Source organism: Salvelinus namaycush, chromosome 5, assembly GCF_016432855.1.
Source record: "Salvelinus namaycush isolate Seneca chromosome 5, SaNama_1.0, whole genome shotgun sequence".
NCBI lineage: Eukaryota > Metazoa > Chordata > Actinopteri > Salmoniformes > Salmonidae > Salvelinus > Salvelinus namaycush.
In genome coordinates this window covers 26,634,647-26,654,986 of record NC_052311.1, presented here as the reverse complement: position 1 = coordinate 26,654,986, position 20,340 = coordinate 26,634,647, and the positions used below count along the sequence as shown (strand labels likewise).

At 41.5% G+C, this 20,340-nt stretch overlaps 2 protein-coding genes across 2 annotated transcripts; one reads left to right on the top strand and one right to left on the bottom strand.

The window, feature by feature from the left end:
- Nucleotides 1–2,791: 2,791 nt before the first annotated feature.
- On the top strand, nucleotides 2,792–5,839 carry LOC120048129 (coiled-coil domain-containing protein 85B). Its single transcript, XM_038993852.1, has one exon. The coding sequence runs from the start codon at nucleotides 4,008–4,010 to the stop codon at nucleotides 4,608–4,610; it is 603 nt and encodes a 200-aa protein (XP_038849780.1). The 5' UTR covers nucleotides 2,792–4,007; the 3' UTR covers nucleotides 4,611–5,839.
- An 887-nt stretch (nucleotides 5,840–6,726) lies between these two features.
- On the bottom strand, nucleotides 6,727–11,437 carry LOC120048128 (fos-related antigen 1-like). Its single transcript, XM_038993851.1, has 5 exons — nucleotides 11,352–11,437; nucleotides 10,960–11,259; nucleotides 10,277–10,534; nucleotides 8,189–8,296; nucleotides 6,727–8,023 (listed from the first exon to the last, which is right to left on the bottom strand). Exons 2-5 carry the CDS (start codon nucleotides 11,089–11,091, stop codon nucleotides 7,463–7,465), a joined length of 1,059 nt encoding a protein of 352 aa, XP_038849779.1. The 5' UTR covers nucleotides 11,092–11,259; nucleotides 11,352–11,437; the 3' UTR covers nucleotides 6,727–7,462.
- Nucleotides 11,438–20,340: the final 8,903 nt, after the last annotated feature.

The following is a 20,340-nucleotide window of genomic DNA, read 5'->3' as shown; positions in this document are numbered from 1 at the left end:
TCTCTCTCTCTCTCTCTCTCTCTCTCTCTCTCTCTCTCTCTCTCTCTCTCTCTCTCTCTCTCTCTCTCTCACTCACACTCTCTCTCTCTCTCTCTATATATATATATATATACAGTGCAGTGAGAAAGTATTTGCCCCCTTTCTGATTTTCTCTATTTGTGCATATTTTTGATACTGAATGTTATCAGATCTTCAACCAAAATCTAATATTAGATAAAGAGAACCTGAGTTTACAAATAACAAAAAAAATGTATACTTATTTTATTTGTTTAATTAACAAAGTTATGCAACACCCAAAGTAATTCACCCCTTACACTCAATAACTGGTTGTGCCACCTTTAGTTGCAATGACTGCAACCAAATGCTTCCTGTCGTAATTTTGTCCCAATCTTGCATGCAGAACTGCTTTATCTCAGCGATATTTGTGTGTTTTCAAGAATGAACAGCTCATTTCAAGTCCTGCCGCAACATCTCAATTGGGATTAGGTCTGGACTTTGACAAGGCCATTCCATAATGTCAAATATGTGCTTTTTTAACTATTTTCACTTAGGCTTGATTGTGTGTTTTGGATCATTGTCTTGCTGCATGACCCAGCTGTGCTTCAGCTTCAGCTCATAGACGGATGGCCTAACATTCTTCTGTAGAATTATCTGATACAGAGCAGAATTCATGGTTCCTTTTTTTAAGGCAAATCGTCCATGGTCCTGAGGCAGCAAAGCATCCCCAAATCATCACACTACCACCACCATGCTTTATCGTTGGTATGAGGTTCCTACTGTGGAATGCAGTGTCATCTGTCCAGGTGCTTCCAGGTGTTTTTTGGCAAACTTCAATCAACTTTTTGGTTGAGATGGTTCCCATTATGTCTGGCAAAAACCAAACACTGCATTCCAAGGTAAGAACCTCATACCAACGGCCCTCCAACTGGTAATTACTAGTGGGAAACTCATCTATCATCCTTGAGCTCCAAGTAGGAGGTGGGAATTGTGAAGTTGTAAATACCAGTTGGATGTATTCACATGCTTTGAACTCGTTGAGAAACGCCCAATTGGCTAATGGCCAACAAGTTGTGTCAACCATAAACTAAAAGTCCAGCTATCAGGCTTTTAAACAAATAATATTGTTCAAAAACCATATTAATAGATTGCTTTTAAACAAAAATGTTTTGTACTTGCATTTAACTGCTGAAAATGTTGTTATGCTGTTATCGCTGTCAGCGGTCACCATGTGGGAGATGTGTGGGAGAAGCTCAAGGATGACAGACGAGTTTCCCACTAGTAACTACCAGTTGGAGGGCCGTTCAAATAGATTTTTCCCAGTTGTATGTGGTAAACATAGAGAATGATAGAGATATCATCTTTATATATGTCCCATTATGATGTCTGTGGGTGCACGGGCAGTGCCATTGAGGCCATCTCCATTTTGAAGTAGTACATTTTTCTTTTTACTACTACTTTATGAGTTGGCAAACAAACTGAAAGGGTGCATACTACCATCTAGAGTGTGTTGTTTGAATGGGTATAAAGCCACGGTTGGTGATTTACTGCCACCTACAGTTATGGAATGTTTGCTCACAATAATAATTAATTGACTGATTCCTCCTGATGACCCGGATGGAATCATGTAATCCTTCCTTCACCCACAGAACGGCACACTCAGTTGACTACTTTAAAATGGGGGTAGCCCTCAATGGCAATGTCCATGCCAAAATGGGTTTTATCCATTTAGAGTCTTCCATCTAATTCGATGGAGGTAAATTCCCACTTCCCAATTGGTTAGGAATGCCGCATTACTCAATCAAATTATTTAAAAAGGAAAATCAGAACGGTTATTTTCCAATAATAAACACAAATAAAATAGTAAAGAGTAGAGAGCTACTATGAGGAATTGTGGTGTGTGTGTGTGTGTGTGTGTGTGCGCGCATTACGCACTTCCCCCACAGAGATTAATCTGACTAAATCTCACCAAATCCCTCTCCTCACCCCTCCCATCCTCCTTTTGCTGTATCTGTCTGTGTCCTTTCAAAATTACAAAAGAGAAAAACTACATAGTCAACTGTCTTTTTGTTTTACACCACTCACTGCAAACCGGCCAAACCCCTCCCTCTCTCAGTTCCAGCCCTTCTGTTAGCTAACCTCGCAGTGCCCTGATTCTGTCCCAAGCGATCCCCAGTCCTGGCTAACACCCTATATTGTTAAGGCCTCACTGAAACAATAGAGTAGGAAGTGGAGGGCGGAAGGATATAGCCGAATGCCGCAGCTTAAACCATAGAAAAGCCATTTGTCACACTTTCTGTCTGTGTATATGAAACTGTGTACACTGTAACTGTGCTACACTTCTTGTTATGCATCAAAGTGTGATGCTGGTGTGTGTGTGTGTGTGTGTGTGTGTGTGTGTGTGTGTGTGTGTGTGTGTGTGTGTGTGTGTGTGTGTGTGTGTGTGTGTGTGTGTGTGTGTGTGTGTGTGTGTGTGAGGGCCAAAGCTTGGGGGGTGCAGAGTGCAGGAAGTCTTTAAAAAATGTATATTAACAAAACGATAGACTAAAAAGATACAATGATATATAGCCTATTTTTTGTGTGTATTTTATAGATTAGGTCTATACATAGATTTGAACAGAAATGTGATAGGCTACAGACTAAAGAAAATGAGTATGCCTATAAACACACGCACTCAAATTGCATGTGTGATGTAATTTCTTTCCACTGGACACAATACGTAAGCTATTATTTTACCGTAAAGGAAAACCAAACGGAAAGGGAAAGGGGGAGACGGCTTCAGAAGAGGGGGCATTCCTACAGCGCCTCCTTCACAACCGCAATCAGACAACCAGATTTGAATGCTCAAATACATACTGTAGGATAATAGTCAGCGTTTTTTTACTTCAATGTACTGTATATTTTTATCTTCAATGTTAAGCCGAGCATATCTTCCAAAGAAGTGGTCTGTATCGATTTCGTACATTTTTATTGTGTTTATCCATGTTGTTTTGATAAGCCTCGCCTATGGATGATGATTTGACACTTCTATTACTTTTTATGTGAGGGGAGAGTAAAAAGGACAATCACATTATTTTTAAATGGGCGTCATTTTCTGAAATTCACAGAGTGGAGAGAAAAACCGAGTTTGAGAGAGAGGAGACATCCGTTTGATAAGTGACAGTGAAGAAGGCGGACATTGTTATCCTCCACACACCACGCAATAGGACAAGCATGAGTCTGGATTCATATTTTTTTGAGTGACTTCAAAGCCTTATGGTTTGTTTGTTTTTCTATGGTGAATTTCAAATGACTGCCTCTCATAGTTTCATAATCAAAAGGAATGAATGTTATGCCATGAACAAATCCTCCGAACAGAGGGAATACAACATTTACTCGGACAACGAACGCAGATGCTCTTCCGCACGTCTTTTCTGATAAGACTTGAAGATCTCAGTGAAAGAACATTGTCATATCTTTGTCCAAGGTTTTGCGATATAGGATTACGAGCCAGCTACAATAAAAACGAAATAACGGATTGAAGCAGCATGAAAACCTCACCCTGCCGACGGTAACCAAGGAAAAGAAAGGGGAAACGGGACAGACAGTAATGCATACTTGTTTCATAAAGGCCTCTAATCACAGATTATCATGTGAGATTTGAGAGTGATTGATTGACATTTGATAGAACAAATATTGCCATTGTTGCTTTTTTTTTTTATAGCAATAGCGACCTTGTTCAGGGCATTTTATAGCTCATAGAAAAACGTCAATTTGATCATGTGAAGCATGTGCACTGTTCCCTTTATCCATAGGCAAAGCCAAGAATTGCTGTTGGCCTACATTTGCTTCAACGGTGGGAAAGAGACAGTTGATAGTCACAATTCAGGGCAGACTAAAAAGCTTGCTATACATGCCCCATTGTAGAGCATCCCAGGAATTAAAGGCTACAGTTATTTTACCCTCAACTGCCTGTAATCAGGAAAGGCATTTTTTTCTCAGGTTATTGTATTGTAATCAGCTAAAACAATATGGGGAGTGACAGTGAGATTTACAACAGAGAGTTGTCAAAGATGTCTGACGAGGATTTACTCGCCTGCTCTAAAGAAGAGCTGGTGAGGCGACTGCGTAAAGAGGAGTCTGAAAAGATCTCTGCTCTTATCCAGCGTGGTCGGCTGATAAAAGAAGTCAACAAACAATTACAAGGCCACCTGCTTGAGATCAGGGAGCTGAAAACCATCAACCAGCGTCTCCAGGAAGAAAACACAGAACTGCGCGACTTGTGCTGTTTTCTTGACGATGACCGACTAAAGGTGAATAAACTGGCCCGGGAATGGCAGCTGTTCGGTCACCACGCAGCCAAAGTGATGCGTGAGGATCTGGGCGGCTACTTGAAAAAACTGTCCGACCTAGAGCGCATGCAAGACGGATTAGTGAAGGAGAATCTGGACCTGAAAGAGCTCTGTCTGGTCCTGGAGGAGGAGTGTGTCAGCAGGAGTGACTCCAGTCCCGGTGGATCCACTGAACTCAACCTGCCGTGCATGGTGTCCCGAGACCTGGGGGATGGAAGTTCAAGCACTGGGAGCGTTGGTAGTCCGGACCAGCTCCACCTGGTTTGCTCACCTGATGACTGAAGATGGAACAGAGCTGGATACTTTCACTGATTAGTGAAAAAGCACGATACAGCGTAATATGGGTCGAGGAAATATGTTGACATTGTAGGAATATAATTGTTTACAGCATTCTTTGCTAGAACACACACTTTGTTGGGATTCTTTTAAGAAGATATCATATTACACGAAATACAGCAACATCTCCAGAATGGCAGCCGGTCAGGTGTGCCTTCAGCACCTGCTGCTGTCGTCACGAAAACTTGAAAAATAATCCTGAAGAGAAAATAAAAATGCTTTTTCCTGGAAAGATTGACAGCCCTACAGAGACATTAGACACTTTTCGACCAATCTTGTCGGTTTTTCTCTTTTCAGTGATTGAGACTGTATATGGTTAACATTAGAGGTGTTGTTGGAAGGGAGGATGAGTTAGGATGTTATCTCATGCACTGGCAGTGGACTACTTTTCACCGTATTGCACTGGACAAAGCATGGATCCCTGTAGATTCATATCTCAACACAGATTTGAGCCATACTAGTACATGATATCCAAAACCATTGAAAAATTTGAAGGATGAGTTTTTTTGTGAGAGACCTTTAAATAACATTTAAATCATGTAGATTATGCATTCAGTCCCTCAGGTCAGGATTGGAGTGCTGTGTGTATGAAATCTCAAACTAACAATGAAATTGTGTATTATCAGCGCTGTCTTGGCTGCCCTTCAGTTTTACACTGAAATTGCACGAGAGACATAGTGTGCTACAGTCATTTAGGCTGTACAATACACTAAATATGGCACCGCTGGTTTGAGTCTTACACCTGCACCTATGAACTGAACTCACTCAGAACTGAACTGCCCAGGCAGTTCTCAACCAGCCACTTTTGTATCAAACTGGTAGGTCTAGACTGGAGTTTACAAGATGATGGATTTATAGATGCTGGCGACTAGGCAAGACACTTTTTATTTCTTTATTATTGTTATGATTATTATAACTGCTTCACATTTTCTGTATAAGTTGCCAGTAGTCAGGATCCCAATATAACTCATGTTTTGTGGTAATTCTGTAGAGCTACTCTCTCATTGTCTTCATTAACTTGACCTATTAGTATTACTTCATTAATGAATACACATTTCTGTTTTGTGCATCTAGAACATGGTCCTGGATTGGATAACATTTGCTTTTTTGGCTTTAATTGGTGGGCTGCTCGTATTGCATTGAAGACCTTTAAATACACTGGCTGAGACACTCAATCGTATTGTGACCTTTGTGTGTGCAGGAAGACCATTTTACATGGTGTAACGTGAGTGATTGATTGATCTCGCGATCTGTTTGTCCCAGACTGCAGTTGATTGATGTTTCTGTCCATGTCATACAGCCTGACATTGTGGATATTCATCAGTTTTATTGTTGAACCTGTTTGCACAGCAAGGAGATCTGGAGTGGACAGTAACACTTTCATCAACTTAGTGAAACACAGAGAGCTCCTTTGACAGTGAGGAACACACATAGGCACTGCACTCTCTCTTCTAACCCCTATATTTATCATATGCTCTCTGGGCCCCATGTGAGTGAGTGACTCACTTCATTTGCGAGAAGTACAGTAACAAGAGAACTCTTGTGTTCAGGAATCAGGGTCATGGTAAACAGATCTCCATTTACTAGACTCATGATCTACTCCTCTACTTTCCTGGACTCCCTCTTACTGTAAACATGTTTTCCCATTCAATCAAACCAAGATGTGTCATTGTGACCTCATTTTCTTCTTGCTCGTTATCTTTTATACTCGGCACATCTGAAATGTTAATTTGTGTTCTTTTCATCTGTTTGTATGTGCCAGTGATACAGTTCTTTGCCTTTTACAAGGACAACCAGAGAGGATGGACAGTTTTCCACTCCCTTTCCTCCCCAGCATCCATTACTCCCTTCTGTAAGGTTGCTAGGCAGCAACATCAAGCAGGAAACAGGACCTATTCAAAATGGAACAACTAACTAATTGGTTTAACATTAAGGAATATTCTTTAACCCTTTTGTACTATTTTAAAGCATAGAATTTGCTTGGACTTGACAATGAGATATTTGCGTCAGTATGTTATCAAACATACTTGATCACCACCAAATCAACATCCATAACTTTGTCTTTATAGTCTCTTTTATTGTACAGCTTTGTAAGATCACATCAAACTGGAGGCACTGCCCACTAAACCCACAGTCAAAAGAGACACATTATCAAAAATATACACTACACGATCAAATACATGTCTATATATATATTCTATATTTACTCCCATGGTCCTGCCTTAGTTGTCTTGAAAATGTTCCAAGAATAATGCGGTTTTGCATAAATGAAATAAATTCTATTGTATTAAAGATACAATATGTATAATTTTTTTATATAAAAGATAGCATACATGAGAAAGATTACCACTTGGCATGCACGTATGATTATCCTAAAACAAAACCAACGTGTTTATTAGCATGTTGTTACAGGTAATAAAGGCTAGTGTTCATACAGAACATGTAAGGCTTCAGTAAATTGATGTGGTTGCTACATTTCAAATGCAAAAATATCACCATTATTGACAAAGTGCACAAAGTTGATGCATTTTTGTTTGAACATTTGCACAATTCTACCTCTTGGGTTTTGAGCATAACACATATACCGTAGTTAGTCAGAAGTTAAATGCATCAGGGAAAACAAAAAAATGGTGTAACAATACAATCCTTTAAATATAAGTCGTTTGCATCACCATAATGCCTTGTGAGTGTCAGTGTGTTAGCTTTCGTAGGTCACCCATGTCGTTGTCATAATCGTCGTCATCTTCATAACCGTCAGTGTTGTCACTCAGTCTTTCCCAACATGGAAGCCCGTTAAATCACAGTGTTAAGATGGTAGGGGAGTTTAGGGAGTGATCTGATTGGTCCCCACTGCTGCTGCTACGGCGATGGGCAATACTACAGGGCTGGGGGTTTCGAGACTGCTGGGCCACATCCTGTTGAGAGGAAGATGGCAGAGGCGGTAGAGCCTGGGATGAACTAGTGGAACTGGAGTCTAGCGAGCCAGAGGGATAACTGAAGACCAGACTAGCCATGAAAGGAGTAAGAGATGGAGTAGAAATAAGAATTGGGGTGTGAAGGGACTCAGATTCTATGGGGACGGTAAAGGATGTCACAGGACGAGCAGGGATAATAATTTGGGGTTTGGGCTTCTTAATCTTTGATTGGCTCTTTACTGAGGACCGTGGTAGGTCCACAGGCTCGATTTTAATTCCTAATGAGGGAAGCCCTGAGCTCGGGTCAGAATCCGAGTCAGAGTCCTGGATCTTGCAAATGGGACGGTGGGCCTCTATGACCAACTCTAGCTTTTCTTTGTCCTTCTGTAGTTGAGCAATCTCCTTCTGCAGATGGGACTTTTTAACTTCCAACTCGTCTGTCTCCTAAGAAAGAGAAAAGGTTAGGGTTATATTGTCAATCTATTTATTTTTCCAATTGGCACAAAAACCCAGTAGTTAAAACATTAAATGTGAGTGTCTTATAAACGGGTGATATGATTTACAAAACGTTAAGAAATATGTTAATAAGCCTCTTCAAATTAAACTTACGCTTTGCAGCGTGTCTGTCAGCTCACGTCGGCGGTTACGACACTTGGCAGCTGCCTGTTTGTTCCGCTCCCTCCTTATTCTGCGTCTTGCCAACTCCTCTGGGGACAACTAAAGTGAGAGAAAGACATTTGATGACTATGAAAAAAGTACCAATAAGTTTGACAAAAATGTACTAGAACTTGAAAGACATCTAGCTCAACTCAATTGAAGGGGACTGCACTAAATAGCAGATCACTAAAATGTGTTTAGTTGTGAAATACTACCACCTTGTGTATAAACTGAGTCACTACATTCAAACTTTCACAACGGCATTTTGTAACATCTGAGCCTTTTGTCACGCCCTTCCTCCAATTTAATTTAACATTTTGTCCAGTTATTTGTTTCTGTTCATCCAATTTTTCCCGCCCCTGTATTATGATGATTCACTCAGACCCCCGTTGTGACTCAGGTATGAGTCATATGACTTGCCCCACTGAGTCACATGATAGCCCATTTCCCATCCCATCATGCTCAATCAACCACACATTCTGGAAGTGTAAATGATAGCCAACGGGTATAAAAAGCATATACCCTCAAGGAAAACAAAAACATACTACTAGTAGTAGTTAAGCAATTTGATAATTACTTGATGTGTTGCCGTCTTACATTTCGTGAACCCGCACGTCAGATATATTTTGTCTCAAAATCAAAACAGGCTGATAAAAGCTCTCATATTTTCTAGCACTTAGCCTATTAAGTGACTAACGTCAAATGAGCGGCATTTCTCAAACAATTATAAAGCAGGTCAGTGTACATAGCTGTTCCAAAGTACATAGGCCTAGGTGTCAACCAAAACAGATGTGGTCAACCTCGGCATCATCTGGAATTTCCAAATTTTCAGGAATATTTGTTTCTGTAATTTCATTTTTCATCCTATCAGACAGAATGGGTGTGTGGTAATGTCTCACTGCCATGTCAGAAGTATAAGTCAGTCACAGACACTACAGGATATTACTCACTACTGACACCGACTCAGCCATCCGTCTCTACACCTCTGTGAAGTCTCTAGTTGCCATTTTCCATGCCCCTCTCAGTCCCAACGAAGCACTGGAATTCTAAGCCTCTCTGTATCCAGTGTAGCATTATTAATAAAACAACTACACGGAAAAGGGTCTACTAGTGCAGAGCGATTAACCGAAAAGTATATATTTTTTAAAAGAACTAATTGACGGAAGTCAGTTCAATTATTTGAATTCCATTTTGTTTTGTTTTTTTCTGTGAGCTAGATGTGCGGTTTCTGTAGAGATAAATCAGATGAAGCCTTAACTGTCCGATGTAGGGAGGTGTAGTTTCCACCAGGCCAATATTCTACAGTTTAGCTCAGAAAATGTTGTAATTAACTAGAATGACCATAATCCATTGTGCTTCTGCTTAAACTTGTCTGAGTGGAGCAGACATGGAGACAGAAGAGAGAATGCGCGATCGAGAGGGCTAGAAAGCAGTTGCTTTGCGAGCTTGAAAATACATGATTTAAGTCAGGGCCCGAGTTTGGGAAACCTTGATCTAAGTGATTGATAGTTGGTATTCAGCAGTCAAAGTATGCCTTATTTATTTCGAAGAACTATTAAAATAGTGATTTTGTCACAGCATAGGCAGCAGCTCTAGAGATGAGATGACTCAGAATGAAATAATTAAGTCTTCAAATAAAACAAATATTTTATTAAAGTATATTAAAGTAAAGTTATGTGAATAAATTATGATTAATAAGTGATAAGCCGTAATGGGCAGTCACAACCATCATGGGACTTTTATTAACTGGTTTATTCAGTGTTAAAGCATTCAGCCCACACAAAACATGAGATTTTTTTATTTTTATAATCGAACTGAATCCGAACCAACTTCAAAAAGTACTAATCACTCAGCACTTGGGCCTACTAAACTATACCTCTTCAAAGACAACCACCTCTTCGAAATGCATGTTGTGATAAGTGACCTTACGATTCATCTGCATTTTGGTCAAATATCCACCGACATTCTGGCACAATGCCTACCTACCTTTTGAATTAAGAGTTTTACACTCTGCTGGCTAAAGACGAAACATATTCTTACATGTTCATCGTTCCTGCGTCTGGTCGTGCTTCCGGAACTTGCCGCAGCCCTTATGACCCCTGGTCTGTAAAGGTGTGGTTGGGAAGGTGAGGGGTTGAAGGACCTCATTCCTGCTACAGGTGGGCAAGGAGGACGTGGAGGCCACGAGGGGCCAGCTGGACCGATGAGGGAGGGCTGGACCAACCACTGGAGGTCTTGGTTGGAAGTGATGTCGTTGAGACTGGGAACAAACTGACTGCCTCCTGCCACAGTGAACTTCTGAAGAGAGCGAGAGCAAAAAAAAAGAATGAGAGCAAAAGAGAGCGAGATTAGCGTAAAGAGATTGACAAGCAGAAGGATTTAAAGCAAAACTATTATTTTGAACCAGATATATGACATGGATGTATCAGGACATAAAGGCAACAGTTTTGATAGACTGAGAATTAATGGTTAAATACATCCATCACGTGTATCAATTCAACATAAGCCCACAATCAGACAATGGTAATCAGACTTACACCATGGCTATAATACAATTATTAGCCTACTACATTATGTCATTATTATTCCATTACTACTCTATTATTAATATATTCTGCAATTAATACTATTAAGCAATATAAATATCGGGGGGAAACTTTAAACATTTTATAATGTATTACTCTTATTAAAGTTTATCAACATAGCCCATGTGTGCCGCCTACCTGATGTTGTTGAGTGGTTGAAGTGCTGGTGTCCTGGGATACAGCGCTCGATGCGGTGTGTGGGGGCCCAGAGTCGCTGTTGGGGTACGTAGAGCTGCCTCCGCGGCCCATGTCCCCAAAGTTCCGGTACATCTTTGATTGTGAACTGCTATCCCGATGAGTGCAAAGTAATCCAGAGGAGTTTTATGAAGAGCAAGCGGTGAAGTGAATGAAGTGTTCGAGTAGTGTCACGTTCAGTATTCAAACCTTGGGGAAACCCTCCTTATTGCGGGAAGTTGGTAGGATCCGAAAATATGTAACCTGAAAAGGGGAAGAAGGAAACTGCTAATGAAAAGCTTGTTCTTGTATATGACTAAATTCGCTAAAATAAATGTAAATTACTCCTTACTTACATTGATCATTCCAGTTGGACTGAAAAGTATAGAATGATCGTAGAATTATAAAAGCCCAAACCAATACTATAGTTTCTCCACGCCCCTCCCAAATTACTGGAAATGGTGTTGTCTGGTTTTCGGCGTGTAACTGACCACGTGCTAATGACGTATTTGGCCATATATGGTGAGTTTCCTCCAGCAAGTGTTCCCGGGAATCCTCATTGACAGTTTGGTTGTTTAAATCAAATCAAATTGTATTGGTCACATACACATATTTAGCAGATGTTATTGCGGGTGTAGCGAAAGGCTTGTGTTCCTAGCTCCAAGAGTGCAGTAGTATCTAACAATTCACAACAATACACACAAATCTAAAAGTAAAATAATGGAATTAAGAAATATTAGGATGAGCAATGTCGTTGTGACATTGACTAAAATAGAGTATTAGCTGTTTTTCAGTCTCGGTCCCAGCTTTCACGCACCTGTACTGACCTCGCCTTCTGGATGATAGAGGGGTGAACAGGCCGTGACTCGGTTGGTTGATGTCCTTCATGATATTTTTCGCCTTCCTATGGACAGGACGCTCTAAATTGTGCATCTGTAAAAGTTTGTGAGGGTCTTAGGGGCCAATACGAATTTCTTCAGCTCCTGAACCTACAAAACTATGGAGCAAAACAGATGGGGTTGGCTTAGATGTGACAACATGTAAACTATAGATTTCGTCTCCAATGTTTATTGAAAACATAAAAAGACGTTTGCACAATGACCACTTGTCTCAAATACATTGTTAGTTGTTGGCTAGCTAGCGTGCGAATTTTAGCTATATTAGCAGACATGAAATCAGTCAAAACACCTCAAATCAAAACGTGGTATCAAGAACAAGCTTAAACCGGTTTAAATGCCTCACGTACGATTCCCCACATGGTCGTTTCTTGTCATTGTTGGTAGCTATCTGGCAATCCAGAATCACAACAACTCACGGACATCTGCCCAATTGAAGCTGTGCGTATCGTTTTGGTGATGTTGTCAGCTAACCCATAACAGAAGCGGAAAACACGCCCTCTTTGAAATCTACACGTTTCTGCCCCATACTTTTCCTCCACTTTCTTTTTCTTGACCACATAAATCTAGGGAACGGTGCCTGAAGGAGGTCAGTCAGCGGAATGACACTTTGGCTGCGTTTAGACAGGCGTTTTCACTAATTGGTCTTTTGACCAATCAGATCAGCTCTGGAAAAGCTGTGATGTGATTGGTCAAAATACCAATTAATGGCAAAAATATCAGAATTTGGTTTGCCTGTGTGAACGCATAATGTGAATTATTTCTCCATCTGTTTCAACTGTCTTTGGCAGTGTCAGTAGCTGGCGGTTTTCTATGTAGCCTACTATCAAAAGCTTCCATAAAAATACTTAAATCCTAAATGTGCAGCGACTGCCACCGTTTCTCTAGTAGTGGCGATATCACTGAACAGCTGCAGTCCCTGCTCTCCCTTATGGCTCTATTGGGGTTGAGTTCCCGCCATGGTTGACTCATCTTTTGTGAATAACTACCGAGTATTATCGAAGCCAATACATAGCCTACTGTAGGATTCAGTTGCAATTTATACCAGCTTGTCTCTTAGGATATAGAATAAGGCTAAAACTTAGCAGCATGCATTATGATAAATTGATATGTATTGAAGATACAGTGAATCATGACTGTTTTATCATCGTCTTTATCATTTGAGCCATTTTGCTCTTACTGTTGTTTTTGGCACTCACCAACATCGCAATGCGTGAAAGTGAAAGATTTTCACAACATTTGATTTATTTTATTTTTATTTAACCTTTACCTAGGCAAGTCAGTTAAGAACAAATTATTATTTACAATGACGGCCTAGCAACAGTGGGTTAACTGCCTTGTTCAGGGGCAGAACGACAGATTTCTAAAGCATCGCATTTTTGTCTTATGCATCACAGTGACCTAATATTACGTTCACTTCCTTCTTTTCAGGTTTACTTTTCCTGTATTATTTATTTTTGTGGGGACACGTGCACTTCTCTCTCTGTGGCATACTATATGAATGACACCTCATTACCTCATGTTGAATGAGAATATAGGGGAAGGTGAAGATGACTTAATGCCTCTGGAATGCCGTGATGACACACCGTTTCTGTCTCTATATGACATGCCACAACATGCTGGCCGGCCCGGGATTTTTTTTCACACCAATTGACTCAGACATGCATCATTGATGCATCACAGACGTAGACTACATATACATGCAGAGGTAGCTACAGTGGTACACATCGTACAACCATGCACATTACACACCCAGATGCATTTTCTAAGTCTTCATGTTTTTTTCGTATGCCACATCACATACACCTACTCATCCAATCCCCCATAACACACACACACACACACATGCAATCTCCTACCATACACACTAACATCTAATATGGATGAGTAATTTCCCTGTCTTTTTGTTGTACCTTTGATAAATAATGTTTTGTTGATATGTTGTTCATTTGATTATGTATCAGATTACAAGTAATAACCTTCACAGTTACCAAGTGTATTTAATTAGTCACCATGAGTCACTGTTTCTTTCAGAAGACAACATGGCCTACCTTCTATAAAACTAAAGTTAGCCAGAGGAATAGTGCACTGTAATTTGGTTTTATGTAAAGCAACACTGTGTTTACAATGGCTTTTTGTTATATATATTTGTTACTTTTCTTAGGTGACAAATAAGCATAGAAGCAGAAAATAGCCAACTAATTGAAGCAAGCAGTGTCAAACTGAAGTAATGTTCCTCAGTTCAACAGTTTTGACTTTTGGCACAAGCTGCCAACAATTCTTGATAAATGTGTAGTTTGAGTGCATTCTTTGAACATAAATTGTTTCTATATCCAAGCTCTAGATAACAATCCACCTCTTCATGGAGATAGGGTACTGCTAGTACCATAGACAATCAGGAAGTAGCTGATTCTGCTTGATCTTGGCCATAGTTTTATAAATATCTATATGGCTGTATAATGTATATACACTGCTCAAAAAAATAAAGGGAACACTTAAACAACACAATGTAACTCCAAGTCAATCACACTTCTGTGAAATCAAACTGTCCACTTAGGAAGCAACACTGATTGACAATAAATTTCACATGCTGTTGTGCAAATGGAATAGACAAAAGGTGGAAATTATAGGCAATTAGCAAGACACCCCCAATAAAGGAGTGGTTCTGCAGGTGGTGACCACAGACCACTTCTCAGTTCCTATGCTTCCTGGCTGATGTTTTGGTCACTTTTGAATGCTGGCGGTGCTTTCACTCTAGTGGTAGCATGAGACGGAGTCTACAACCCACACAAGTGGCTCAGGTAGTGCAGCTCATCCAGGATGGCACATCAATGCGAGCTGTGGCAAGAAGGTTTGCTGTGTCTGTCAGCGTAGTGTCCAGAGCATGGAGGCGCTACCAGGAGACAGGCCAGTACATCAGGAGACGTGGAGGAGGCCGTAGGAGGGCAACAACCCAGCAGCAGGACCGCTACCTCCGCCTTTATGCAAGGAGGAGCACTGCCAGAGCCCTGCAAAATGACCTCCAGCAGGCCACAAATGTGCATGTGTCAGCATATGGTCTCACAAGGGGTCTGAGGATCTCATCTCGGTACCTAATGGCAGTCAGGCTACCTCTGGCGAGCACATGGAGGGCTGTGCGGCCCCACAAAGAAATGCCACCCCACACCATGACTGACCCACCGCCAAACCGGTCATGCTGGAGGATGTTGCAGGCAGCAGAACGTTCTCCACGGCGTCTCCAGACTCTGTCACGTCTGTCACATGTGCTCATGTGCTCAGTGTGAACCTGCTTTCATCTGTGAAGAGCACAGGGCGCCAGTGGCGAATTTGCCAATCTTGGTGTTCTCTGGCAAATGCCAAACGTCCTGCAAGGTGTTGGGCTGTAAGCACAACCCCCACCTGTGGACGTCGGGCCCTCATACCACCCTCATGGACTCTGTTTCTGACCGTTTGAGCAGACACATGCACATTTGTGGCCTGCTGGAGGTCATTTTGCAGGGCTCTGGCAGTCCTCCTCCTTGCACAAAGGCGGAGGTAGCGGTCCTGCTGCTGGGTTGTTGCCCTCCTACGGCCTCCACGTCTCCTGATGTACTGGCCTGTCTCCTGGTAGCGCCTCCATGCTCTGGACACTACGCTGACAGACACAGCAAACCTTCTTGCCACAGCTCGCATTGATGTGCCATCCTGGATGAGCTGCACTACCTGAGCCACTTGTGTGGGTTGTAGACTCCGTCTCATGCTACCACTAGAGTGAAAGCATCGCCAGCATTCAAAAGTGACCAAAACATCAGCCAGGAAGCATAGGAACTGAGAAGTGGTCTGTGGTCACCACCTGCAGAACCACTCCTTTATTGGGGGTGTCTTGCTAATTGCCTATAATTTCCACCTTTTGTCTATTCCATTTGCACAACAGCATGTGAAATTTATTGTCAATCAGTGTTGCTTCCTAAGTGGACAGTTTGATTTCACAGAAGTGTGATTGACTTGGAGTTACATTGTGTTGTTTAAGTGTTCCCTTTATTTTTTTGAGCAGTGTATATATATGCTACCAGGGCTGCCCAACCCTCTTTCTGGAGATCTACCGTCCTGTGGGTTTTCAGTCCAACCCTAGTTTAACACACCTGATTCTACTAATTAGTTGCTCAAAAATACCTTAACTAGCTGAATCAGATACACTAAATTAAGGTTGGACTGAAAACCTACTGGACAGCAGATCTCAGGAAGAGGGTTGGGCAGTCCTGTGCTATACAGAGCCTATTCAGATCTTTTTTTCACTAATCGGTCCAATCAGATCAGCTCTGAAAAAGATATTGATGTAAAAATACCTTTTTTCCCACTTAGTCGAAAAAAGGTCAGAATTGAGTTGCCTGTGTAAACGCAGTCTATGTGGCTCTGTATAGCATATATACACATCATACACACTAAAATACAGTAGAATAGAATACAGTATATACATATGAAATGAGTAAAGTAGTATGTAAACATTATTCAAGAGACTAGTGTTCCATTAGTAAAGTGACCAGTCAATGTCACTCCGACATTGCTCATCCTAATTCCATTATTTTACTTTTAGATTTGTGTGTATTGTTGTGAATTGTTAGATATTACTGCACTGTTGGAGCAAGGAACACAAGCATTTCGCTACACCCGCAATAACATCTGCTAAATATGTGTATGTGACCAATAAAATTTGATTTGATTTAGAATACATGTGTATTCATGTCATACTATTCTAAATGTTTGACATGGTAAAGACTCTACAGCAATCATTTTTGCTCCGGCCAAGGTTGAAGGAGCTGATGATTATCAACGTTTCCTGATTCACCACGACAAATATCCCGGAAAACCAATCAGTGCACAGGCTGAATCTTAATTTAACGTCACAAGTTACCACAGCCACAAAGTCATAATTATGGCTAAATCCCGCCAATTTCTACATTTGATCTTCTTACAATCTATACTTAACCACACTGCTAACTTTATGCCTAACCTTAAATTAAGACAAAAAAGCACATTTTTGTTTCCATTGCTTTTTAAGATATTGTAATGAAACAGGCAGGGAGCAGGTCTCGAACCCTCGACCTTCTAGCCCGAGGTCCGGCGCGCTATCGACTGTGCCGCAAAAGCATGCTCAAGCGGCAGAGTCGATTTCCGCGCTTATAAACCCAGGGTCGTTACACTACTCCCTCCTTTCAAAGAGCGCGTCCTCGCGGGTCGTTACAATATAGACAATTTTGACTTTGTGGCTGTGGTAACAACCATCTTTATGGTTGTGACTAGAGGGAGTACAGCTACGACCGGAAGTTACTTTTGGTAGCAGGTCAGGATAGCAATTTAGCATACCTTAACTCTAACCTTAACCAAAGTCTCATAACCTGATGCGTAAGAGCCAACTTATACTTGATCCGAAAATGTTATAGGAGACTCCGTATGGAGGTGACGCTATCGCGGGACTTCGGAGCTCAGTACCGCATGGCTGTGGGCCTCCCAAATTTTGTAACAATACAGAGGGCTCTGTATAGCTCCGCGTTGACATGATTGTTTGATGGTAGGTGGGGGTGGGAGGTCCTGTGTAAACACAAACTCACTTCCTTGACAACATCCTTCACAACAGCTCTGAACTGTGCTGCAAAGTGCAAGAAGTATGAATGCTCTGACTTCTGCAGAGGCTCTATAACCGTAAATGCTGCACGGCCAATGCAGATGTCAGATTGACCATGTAAAGCCTAGAAATTCTTCAAACCTGTAACGAAAAAGTCAATTCCGGTCGTAGCTGTACACTCTCTAGTCAGAACCCATCTTTATTTATGCCAATATAAGCGCAAATAGAACAATACAACTCTTTGATATAAGTATTTTGCTAATAGTTAGCGCTATCTGTAATCCTAAAGACGTCTCTACCATGGATTCTAACCTTAACCACTATCTAATTGAACCCTTACAAATAAAAAAAATTGTTGTTTTTATTTATTTATTCATTTAATTTTATATTAACAAACAAATATCCACAAACTAAAGAGGAATAGTCAGATGCAAACAAACATACATACAAACTATTTATATTGCCAGGAATCCTAAACAAACAAATTATATTAATTAATAATACAACAAGTTTTAATTGCCTTTTTGTTTTTCATTTTAGTTAAAGTAGTGCCATGTTGAAATTCAAATTCATCACAAGTTAGGTTTTGAATTAGCAATTTGCATTTGCGAATATGAAATGTACCTAACATTATTAGCAGTTTAATTAAATATACTTAAACTTTATCAATGTCCGAATTTCTGAAATAAATAATTATATTTTACCTTAAGTATTTTAAATGTTAACTTCAATAATCACTGTAATCACAATAATCAACTCATCACTGTCAAACGCTCCCTAAATCACTTCTGCGAGCAAGCCTTTCTAATCGACTTGGCCGGGCTATCCTGGAATGACATTGACCTCATCCCGTCAGTAGATGATGCCTGGCTATTCTTTAAAAGTGCCTTCCTCACCATCTTAAATAAGCATGCCCCATTCAAAAAATGTAGAACTAGGAATAGATCCTTGGTTCACTCCAGACCTGTCTGCCCTTGACCAGCACAAAAACATCCTGTGGCGTTCTGCATTAGCATCGAATAGCCCCCGTGATATGCAACTTTTCAGGGAAGTTAGGTCAGGGAAGTTAGGAACAAATATACACAGGCAGTTAGGAAAGCTAAGGTTAGCTTTTTCAAACAGAAATTTGCATCCTGTAGTACTAACTCAAAAAAGTTCTGGGACACTGTAAAGTCCATGGAGAATAAGAGCACCTCCTCCCAGCTGCCCACTGCTCTGAGGCTAGGAAACACTGTCACCACCGATAAATCCACTATAATTGAGAATTTCAGTAAGCATTTCTCTACGGCTGACCATGCTTTCCACCTGGCTACTCCAACCCCGGTCAACTGCCCGGCACCCTCGACAGCAACCCGCAAAAGCCCCCACCATTTCTCCTTCACCCAAATCTAGATAGCTGATGTTCTGAAAGAGCTGCAAAATCTGGACCCCTACAAATCAGCCGGGCTAGACAATCTGGACACTCTCTTTCTAAAATTATCTGCCAAAATTGTTGCAACCCCTATTACTAGCCTGTTCAATCTCTCTTTCGTATCGTCTGAGATTCCTAAAGATTGGAAATCTCCCGTGGTCATCCCCCTCTTCAAAGGGGGTGACACTCTAGACCCAAACTGCTACAGACCTATATCTATCCTACCCTGTCTTTCTAAGGTCTTCGAAAGCCAAGCTAACAAACAGATTACCGACCATTTCGAATCCCACCGTACCTTCTCCGCTATGCAATCTGGTTTCAGAGCTGGTCATGGGTGCACCTCAGCCACGCTCAAGGTCCTAAATGACATCACAACCGCCATCGATAAGAGACATTACTGCGCAGCCGTATTCATCGACCTGGCCAAGGCTTTCGACTCTGTCAATCACCACATTCTTATTGGCAGACTCGACAGCCTTGGTTTCTCAAATGATTGCCTCGCCTGGTCTACCAACTACTTCTCTGATAGAGTTCAGTGTGTCAAATCGGAGGGCCTGTTGTCCGGACCTCTGGCAGTCGCTATGGGGGTGCCACAGGGTTCAATCCTCGGGCCGACTCTCTTCTCTGTGTACATCAATGATGTTGCTCTTGCTGCTGGTGATTCTCTGATACACCTCTACGCAGACGACACCATTCTGTATACTTCTGGCCCCTCTTTAGACACTGTGTTAACTATCCTCCAGACGAGCTTCAATGCCATACAACTCTCCTTCTGTGGCCTCCAACTGCTCTTAAATGCAATTAAAACTAAATGCATGCTATTCAACCGATCACTGCCCGCACCTGCTCGCCCCTTCCAGCATCACTACTCTGGACGGCTCTGACTTAGAATACGTGGACAACTACAAATACCTAGGTGTCTGGTTAGACTGTAAACTCTCCTTCCAGACTCACATTAAGCATCTCCAATCCAAAATGAAATCTAGAATCGGCTTCCTATATCGCAACAAAGCATCCTTCACTCATGCTGCCAAACATACCCTCGTAAAACTGACCATCCTACCGATCCTCGACTTCGGTGATGTCATCTATAAAATAGCCTCCAACACTCTACTCAACAAACTGGATGCAGTCTATCACAGTGCCATCCGTTTTGTCACCAAAGCCCCATACACTACCCACCATTGCGACCTGTACACTCTCGTTGGATAGCCCTCGCTTCATACACGTCGACAAACCCACTGGCTACAGGTTATCTACAAGTCTCTGCTAGGTAAAGCCCCACCTTATCTCAGCTCACTGGTCACCATAGCAGCACCCACTCGTAGCACGCGCTCCAGCAGGTATATCTCACTGGTCACCCCCAAAGCCAATTCCTCCTTTGGTCGTCTTTCCTTCCAGTTCTCTGCTGCCAATGACTGGAACGAACTGCAAAA

Excerpts from the sequence above, each read along its gene's own strand:
- LOC120048129 (XM_038993852.1), top strand. The coding sequence starts at position 4,008 with ATGGGGAGTGACAGTGAGATTTACAACAGAGAGTTGTCAAAGATGTCT.
- LOC120048128 (XM_038993851.1), bottom strand. The coding sequence starts at position 11,091 with ATGTACCGGAACTTTGGGGACATGGGCCGCGGAGGCAGCTCTACGTAC. Across the intron at positions 10,535-10,959 it reads CAACCACTCAACAACATCAG|AAGTTCACTGTGGCAGGAGG; the intron begins GTAGGCGGCACA and ends CGCTCTCTTCAG. Across the intron at positions 8,297-10,276 it reads GACGCAGGAACGATGAACAT|TTGTCCCCAGAGGAGTTGGC; the intron begins GTAAGAATATGT and ends CTCTCACTTTAG.